The 9,197-nt window shown below is 39.3% G+C and overlaps 1 protein-coding gene across 1 annotated transcript; it reads left to right on the forward strand.

Annotated features, from left to right (window-relative positions):
- Positions 1–1,082: 1,082 nt before the first annotated feature.
- On the forward strand, positions 1,083–8,886 carry endou2 (endonuclease, polyU-specific 2; the record flags this gene model as incomplete). The annotated part of the gene is made up of 6 exons (XM_084073844.1): positions 1,083–1,203; positions 2,510–2,615; positions 4,039–4,160; positions 5,114–5,226; positions 6,357–6,510; positions 8,629–8,886. The coding sequence occupies exons 1-6, from the start codon at positions 1,102–1,104 to the stop codon at positions 8,884–8,886; spliced, it is 855 nt and encodes a 284-aa protein (XP_083929970.1). The 5' UTR covers positions 1,083–1,101.
- Between the last annotated feature and the right edge of the window lie 311 nt (positions 8,887–9,197).

The following is a 9,197-nucleotide window of genomic DNA, read 5'->3' on the forward strand; positions in this document are numbered from 1 at the left end:
TTTTAGTAAGTCATCAAATATTCATCACTGACAATGACCATCATCAACAAGCTATATCATTTTCAAGAGCTATTTTTAGTCGATTACAGATCGTAATTCCAATGTCCTGCTGTGAGCACGGTGGAGAAAATCATGGAATACATGAATGGCTAAAGCAGGTCGTAAACTTCAACGTTTGTTGTTGTGTTTCTGGAAAATGTATGACAATAAAGTAAAACTGAACACTTGTACAGTATATAACTGTCCAAATAGAGTGGCACCTTGAATTGCCGGGAGCAATCAGGGTAAAACAAACCTCTCTACGAATGCAGAACAGATATGAATGTGTCACTGTTCATAATCTCCCTGAGCTCACAGTCATTTGTAATCTCAATATGCACACATTGATTGAGAGATTAGCGAAAAAAAATTGTGAAACACAACACATCTGTATCCTGAAGCCTAAACCAGTGGTTCTCATACAGTGTGGTGTGACATTTTAAAAACCACTGGCCTAAACCAGTGGTTCCCAAGCAGTTTAGTCTCAAGGCACACTGGTGTGCCGTGAGACTAGTCCAGGTGTGCCGTGGGATTTTGTGACAACCGGTGACCACACACTACTGCAACATACTGTATACAACTCTATACAAAAACGTATGAAATTATTTCCAATTTTACTATATCGGTACTTTGTGTGCACTCATTTCCCAATACAGACTACACGATTGATTGAATACTTAATTAGTCAGAAATGTAAACAGCACGAGGTACAGTCAGACATTAAGGCTAAAAGGATAACACAAAAAGGTCCTGGGGACCATTGTGGTCCTATACATTTCTCTATTTCATGTTTTTTATAGTTTTTTTTTTTTTTTTATAGTGAAAATAGCTCATCCACAAGCTCACATGCGACACATTGAGAGCTTGATCTGCTATTTTCGGTAAGAACACAGGTGTGCCTTCAGATTTTGATTGGTGTGCCTTGGCACAGAAAGTTTGAAAACCACTGGCCTAAACAACTTTATTCCTGTTTCTCATGTCCTATAGAGAGCTTCTGAACCAAGACGCCTGTAGTTCAACCACCGAGGGACCAACGTAGTGGACCCATAAAGCAGTCACATCATGATTGAGAGCGATAGAGAGTTGTCTACCATCGTGCAGGAACTGTGGGACAATGACAAAAACAGACTCACGCCTGGGACAGACTACAGGATCTCTCTTCAGGTACACATGCCGAAAGCCATTGAGGAAGAAGTTATATGGCTGCTTATACTGTATCTAACCTTATTATACCATCACTAATAATACTTCTACAATACATTATGATATTTGGCAGCTTGTAAGAGCCTAAATGCCTCCACTAGGGCCCAATAGCTATTGTTTTGGTACAGCCTATCTTGTTATGGTTCAGTTTGTCCTTCAGGCAGCTACAGTATAACTATGATCTCTGCCCTGTGCTCGAGGCAGAACTACCGTACCAATGACATGAGTGTTAATGTACTTCTGACCATGATATCAAGTACATAAAGCACAACCATCACCACCTAGACGACTCCTATGGGCCTTATCGATTGCTGATTGATCCAGAATTCCACGACAACATGCAGACGAATTGGAATTGGAAATAGCTTACTATACAGTATTTAGATTGAGGGCAGTGATGGAAGAAGCACTCACATTTTGTACTTAAGTAAAATAATCAATACCGTATTGTATTGTCTGTTACAAGTGCAAGTTCGGTATTCAAAAGTACATGTATCAAAATCCACAAAGTAACTAGTAACTAAAGTTTTCAAATAATTATAGTGGAATAAAAGTACAATATTTGCCTCTGAGATGTAATGGAGTAGAAGTAAAATTATTGAAATACTCCAGTAAAGTAAAAAATACCTCAAAATTGTACTTAAGTACAGTGCCTGAGTAAATGTTACTATCCACCACTGGTTGAGGGTTGCATAGATTAGAAAATGTAATTATAACCACTTGAACCCTAGCTAGTGTCCCTATTCTGGGCATTCATAATAGGCGAACATTTGGAGCGAAACATTCAGCGAACATAGCAGGTCTACAAGCTCATACGATTGGCTATCTGTCTGCAACAAAGACATTTGGTGTAGAGGGAACAAATGAGGGGACCTTGGATAGAGCCCTGGGGGGTCCCAGTCAATAAAGTATACTGCATACCGTAGGGTTTTAGTGGTTAGATTGTGTGAATCACTGATATGTGTTTTCTGTCAGGTTCCAATCAATGTGTGATTAATAACCACTCATTCATAAATTTGGACTGCTATTATCCTTTCTGAGGATATCTGTCCCAGTAGCATATTGGAAACAATATCAAGTCATTCATCATATCATTTAAAAAAAAGAAAAGAAGCAAATAAAAGTAATAACTGCAAAACAATTAATCCAATTATAAATAAATAAAAATAGGTCAGAGCAAATAAACTGACAGCTGGAGTTCAGCAACCAAACATTAGCCACTGGTCAAAGTGATGACTCTGTCCTTATTTTGGGTTGTGTAACACAGGGTAAGGCCGGGGACGCGATGGCTATGGCCGATGACAATGACGGAGCAGGATACCCCCTCTTTTCATATGTGGACGAGAACATTTTCAAAAAGGAGACTTTTTCAGGTAAGAATGTGAAGTGTTACAAATATGGATTTTGCAGCAACAGTGCAGGAAACTGACAGCCTGACATCCTCCTGAATTGCTTCTGAGAGTTAACCACTTAAATCCTATATTGTCGATCTGCTATTTTCTGCGAAAGCTTTCCCCGCAATAATCAGGGATGCTGGGGTTTAAGTGCTTAAAGGTGCTGAAGGCACCATTCAGCCACTAGATGTCCCACTACACCTCCACCTCCCCCCTCCACATCACCACACCTCTATGGCATATTTAGGTTCTGACACGCTTCCTAAGGCCTTGTCCAAAATGGTACAAGAATGAGCAATTTTGGGGGGAAATAACAGATCTACAAGCTCACAGCGTGTCACGATGCAACACGTTGTGAGCTTGTAGATCTGCTATTTTCACCACCCATCGTATACAACGGAGTATATAGTGTAGTGTTAATGCTTTAAAATATTATAATATTGTGAGGCAGTTTACAATTAATGTTGCAGTGCCTCATTAATTGTACCAACACTACCAACCAAACATTCACTGTATAAAGTTGTCTCCACATGCTATTTGCACTGGTTCCTGTGTGATTGCATCACTCTCATAATGTCCCTGGAGCAGAGCTCTTTAACCATAATCTCCTTATGACAGGCGTCACTACAGTATGTTGCATAATGACAGCGGGTGAGGGGGTGTTGCTCTGCACACATGCAGTGGTGGAAAAAGTACTCACATTTTTTACTTAAAAGTAAAAGCATCAATACTGCAATGTAGTACAAGTAAAAGTCCGGAATGAACCAAAATGTATAAACATTTAGCATTTCACAACTTTTCAAATGTATGAAAATATCGGCTGTTTTCAAATGGCCGAAATGTAGGGCCGAAGTGGTTAATGTATGTTTTGTAATAATAATCCAAATCTACAAAGTTACTACTAACTAAAGTTTAGTTTAAAAATAACTGTGTGACGCAGGAGGATAGCGGCCTCTAGCAGCAGTGATGTCAGACTTCGGTGCTGACCACCATTGGTCTTTGAGGGGCTTCCAGGTGGTCCCCAGCTAAATGGACCCTTATTAGGTTGATCTTTAACTATTGAGAGCTTAAAATGAAACCAAATAGACCCGTAAGGGTCTCAAGAGTTAAATTATTGTTAAACATCTGCATTACTTAATTACACAATTAGAGAATGTAGAAGAATTGTTATTTTGATCAACTTTCCCGTTATCTCTCCTATGGTACATCAATACAGCATGGAATTGTGGACAAAATCTTATCAAACGACAACGAAATATTCTAAATTTTGAGTCTGAGAGGCTAAATCTCATCAAACGGTCGTCCATGGCTCAAATGGCGATTAAATAATGGACCTTGATATGAAAAAGGTTGAAAACCACTGCTCTATATGTACGTAATTCTGTATGTTTTTTTTTTGTAGCCTTCATCTCCCTATTGGATAACTATGTGAGTGACACCGGCGTGCCAGAGATTGTTACTCCTGAAGAGGAGGCAGAGAATCACAAGTTCCTGGACTCCATCATTCAGACGTCAACTATGAGGGTACGTTGTGTGTTTAATTTACTGTACTTTTTATTTTAATTGACTATATGAGTAGTACTTTGTGTGCACTCATAATTCTATAGCCTTAAAATAAATGTTTTACCACTTTCAACCTGGCATCCCTATTTTGGGCATGTTATTTAGGAGAAGATTGATTAATTGATTGATTAATTGATTGATTGATTGATTGATTGATTGATTGATGTTCAAATGACTGTGGTCCTATTGGCTGTAAGAAGAGTTTAGTCTTGTTTTCCTTAGTAGGCCTATATATATATATATATATATATATATATATATATATATGCATAGTATGATTTTTTAAGAATTTTTGTACTGTGATGTTAATCCTAATGAAGTTATATCGTCTCTGTCGGGTGGAACCCTCACATGTCTAAAACAGTAACTTTTCAGGATTCAAATTCATAAATAGCAAAAGTAGCAGATCTACAAGCTCACGGTTCGCGCCACGTTTCTAGCTTGCAGATCTGATACTTTTGTGTGACGCTGTAGGATGATCAAGTAGGGTGTTAATTTGCGGGGGGAAAAAACACAATTATCGAAAAGTAATCGATAGAAAGTTGCAGTCCTTGTAGAATAGATTATGAATACTCCCGTTTGAATAAAGGTGAAACACATGAGAATCCTGCATATCGCCTCTGTCGGGTGGAAACCTCATATCTCCAAAACTGTTACTTTTCAGGATTCAGATTAAAAAACATCAAAAGTAGCAGATCTAAGGCTTGTGTCTGACGCTGTAGTATGATCAACTAGGGCAAATCTTCTCCAAACAAAACACAAAAAGTTAGAATATGGAGATAGGAGGTTTTATTTCTGCCCAGACAGTGACGATATTATATATTATATTGCATCTTATCTTGTCTCATAAGTGTTGATTAAAAACATTTGTACATGCATTTTTTGTGCTTGTTTGTTTTCCTGGTGGCTTACAGATAGCCCATAACTACTTGGTGCAGAAGAAAATCTCTCCAAAGGATGACAGAGATTTCAAAAATCAGCTGTACAGGATCTGGTTTGAACTCTACGCCAGGAGGGGCTCCAGCAAGTGGGGCTGCAGTTTATTCACTACAAATCATTGTTTCTTTCTTCCTCCTATATATCGTTGTTGTTGTCGGGCAGAAACCTCCTATCTCCATATTCTAACTTTTTGTGTTTTGTTTGTAAATGTTTGCCATAGTTGATCATACTACAGCGACAGTTTTGCAGATATGAGGTTTCAACCCGACAGAGGCGATATTCAGGATTCTCATGTTTTTCACCTTTATTTAAAGGGGAGTAGTCCCGCTGGAGATTCATAATCTATTTTACAAGGTCTGCAACTTTCTATCGATTACTTTTCGATTATTCTAATACTCGAGAAGTAATTGTAATATATCAGCAAATCGATGCAAAACAAAAGTAGGCTAATAGATTTTTTTATACAGTGTCAGTGGTGAAAATAGCTGTACAACCCAAAAAATGTATTGTTTGTAGGTCTGCTGTTTTTGGATATTTTCTTTTTTTACTGTAATACGAACATTAATTACATTTTCAATTAGTTGGATTAACTGTTGCTGCCCTACAAGGGACATCTAACAAGACAGCAACATAACACATTCCACATCAAAGAAACATCTTAAAAAAGCAACATAAAAATAAACTTAAAAACAATAATCACAATAACAAATGATTTAGCAACATTCATTAACATGACATGAGCACTGAGAGGTCATGTAGGCCTTAATCCTGTTTTTATCATCTCTTCCATGCTTATAAGAGAGCGTATTCATGTAAATGCCATATCCCCTTATAATAAGGTTATGGCATGGATATGGATAATGATGGTCTTATTACTAGCAATGGGATACCCAGATTAGGAACTTGGAATATTCCACTTTTATCTGGGACACTAAAGTATTTAGTAACATGTTTTTAACTTTTCTGAAAATGTGTGAAAATGTTGTATAATGACCCCAAAATGAATTCATTTTGGACTCAGGGCTTAATACTAGAGTATTTGCAGTTTTACGCTCTACATTAAATATTTTCCCTGAAAATAGCCGATCTACAAGCTCTCAACGCGTCACGTTGTGACGCGTTGAGAGCTTGTAGATCTGCAGTGTAACTAGGTATATGGGTTTGCTACTTTTGGTTTTCATGCAAATGAATGTGTTCATCCATCCATCCATCCACCAGGCCAGACTCCTCTGGGTTTGAGCATGTGTTTGTGGGGGAGACGAGGGACCGCAGGACCGTCATCGGATTCCACAACTGGATCCAGCTGTACCTGCAGGAGAAGCTGGGACACATCGACTACAAAGGCTACAGCGTCAGCCATAACTCTCCACAGGTGAAATATTCTGTACTGCATTAAACACACGATGCCACATCTGGACACAAATATATCACTTTATGCTCTGATCCTAATACTTTTATATTTTTACTTATACTGTAGGTGACATTTTGAACGCAGGACTTTTAACTGTAACAGATTTTCTACACAGTGATATTTCTACTTTTACTTAAATAAAAGTTCTGAGTACTTCTACCACCCACATCCCAGGATGTGTACATAATCGTATAAATATACTTACTACACGTTTTTGTTGCTGTATATACTGTATAGATACGGTATATCGTCTCTGTCCAAAACGGTTACTTTTCAGGATTCAAATTCTAAAAAAGCTAAAGTAGCAGATCGACAAGCTCGAAGCGTGTCGCTTTGCGTCGCCTTTCGAGCTTGTAGATCTGCTACTTTTTATGCTTTTGTGTGACGCTGTAGTATGATCAAGTAAGGCGTTAATTTACGAAAAAACACATAAAGTTAAAATATGGAGATAAGAGGTTTCTACGCGACAGCAATGTTATGTTTGTGTTTTTCTCGTGTCCAGGATACAGTTTGTCCCTCTTCTGTTTCTTCCTGTTCCTATACAGAGGTCAGACTTGCTTACATCTGTACCAGCCATGACTCAACACATCTTCCGGTCACGCAATGTGTATTGGGAAATCGTTTATTTTCCCTGTGTGCCTAATACACTTTAGAACCAGGGGTGACGTTTCTGACACCTCTGCGTACAATACGTCCGTATCAGCCATGATTCATCATTTGACATGTGCAATTTGTATATATTCTCTGTGTGTGCGTAGTAAACTTCAACTACAAGATGTCGTGTGACACACCGACTTGCTGCCATCTTGTTCTCTGTGCTCGCTGCTTGCTTACAGATGACTAATTCAAGTGAATGAAGTCACCGCCGTTAATGGAGGAAAGATGTTAGGATCACAGACAATGGCAGCTTGCTTTTTTGTATCAGGTTGACCTTGCCCTTGACATAAATGTGCCCACTTTCTGTCTCGCAGGTCATTTTCTGTTTCGCTCTTGTCAGTTTTATCTTTGGTTCAGCCCTGATCCATTTTCTAGCTATCTGGCGACAACATTCTGTATACATCCTGTCACAAACAAGCTCGTCCTAGCTCCCAAAGTGTGGACTAAACTTCCCATTGCAGTGAGAACTATAGACTCACTCCCAATGTTCTGCCATAGTCTAAACACTCACCTCTATCTTAGTTTCTTTGAGGCGCTACATTGTTTTCTCTGCATTCTACTCATGTGACTATTTACCATGTTGTTTTTCGACTAGTGTTCATGCTTATTCTGCTTATTCCGATCTCACTTTTGTAAATCACACTGGATAAGAGCGTCTGCCAAATGCCTAAATTGTAATTGTGATTTTAGTACAAAACAGTACATGGTTTTAAAGATCGTTTAGATCTATTGTACTCTACACTACTAGTGAAGGTACAGTACCAGCAAGAGGAATGGCGAGAGGGTTAGAGAGCTGCTGATGATGTGTGAGATGAAGGTCAGGGCAAGAATTCAGACGTGTGACATGGCAAGTAGGTGGCATGTGGCATGCATCTCTGCTCACTGAGCTGCCAGGATCCACTGGCATTCCACATGGCAGTATCCTGCCACAGAGCGGTTGACCTGTACCGTTTGTGACTTATACCTCTCTTTGCTATACCCTTTCTCTTTTCCACAAGATCCATGGCTCTTTTTCGAGCTGGTTTGTCTATCACACTGGTTCACATGGACCTTTAACAGTCCTATAACTCTGAGAGTGCACAGATGGAACCAAATGGTTAGTTAAATTAACACTGAAGATTTTACAGTGTAGATTGATTAAAAAAACAACAACAAAAGTATCAAATGGCGGTCTGTGGCCTAATGCTGTGGTTCTCAACCTGTTTATCTTTGTTGTTTTATCTTTGGTACTGAGTCAAACAAAATGTGATGCCTCAACTCCTATTCTAATTCCAAGTGCTTATCAGGGTGGGGGGTCCCCAATTCAAATAGGATTATTTTGGGGGGTCACGGCCTGAAAAGGTTGAGAACCATTGGCCTAATGAACATCAAGCTGGGGAACTTAATCAGCAGTGTTAAATGAACTGTTCTCCGTGTCCACAGCCTGACGAGAACAAGCACATCCTGGCTCTCCAGTTCAGCTGGAAGGACGGCATAAAGCCCAAAGGCAGCATCTTCATCGGTGTCAGTCCTGAGTTCGAGTTCGCCCTCTACACCCTGTGTTTCCTCTCCTCGCCCAACGAGCGTGTCAAAGTCCAGTTCAGTCTGTACGAGGTCGATGTCGTCTGCCACCACTACGCCCAGAAGCACATAGGCACCACCTACCCCATGCTCGTCAAGTACCTGAACCACCCCGCATAAACTCAACTGGAAGTCGGTTCGCACCTTGAACTAAGCGCACAGACAAAAGTGGCATTGTTGTTGTCTTTTTATTTTAGATAAAGATACAATAAAACCTCATGAGACCCACGTTTGTGTGCATTTCTATCTCTTGCCAGCGTTTTCTTTTTTTCTTTTCAGAAAAGCAAACAAAATAGTAGAAAAAGTGTGACTACTTAAATCAATTCAAATCAAACTTTACCTGTATTTGTGAAGCATATTTAAAACAACCTTGGTTGACCAAAGTGCTGTACAAGGGAGAAAGGGTGAGCCTGAAGTAGGGTAGGCTATTC

This window comes from Gymnoscopelus microlampas (genome assembly GCF_963454915.1).
Source record: "Gymnoscopelus microlampas genome assembly, chromosome: 12".
NCBI lineage: Eukaryota > Metazoa > Chordata > Actinopteri > Myctophiformes > Myctophidae > Gymnoscopelus > Gymnoscopelus microlampas.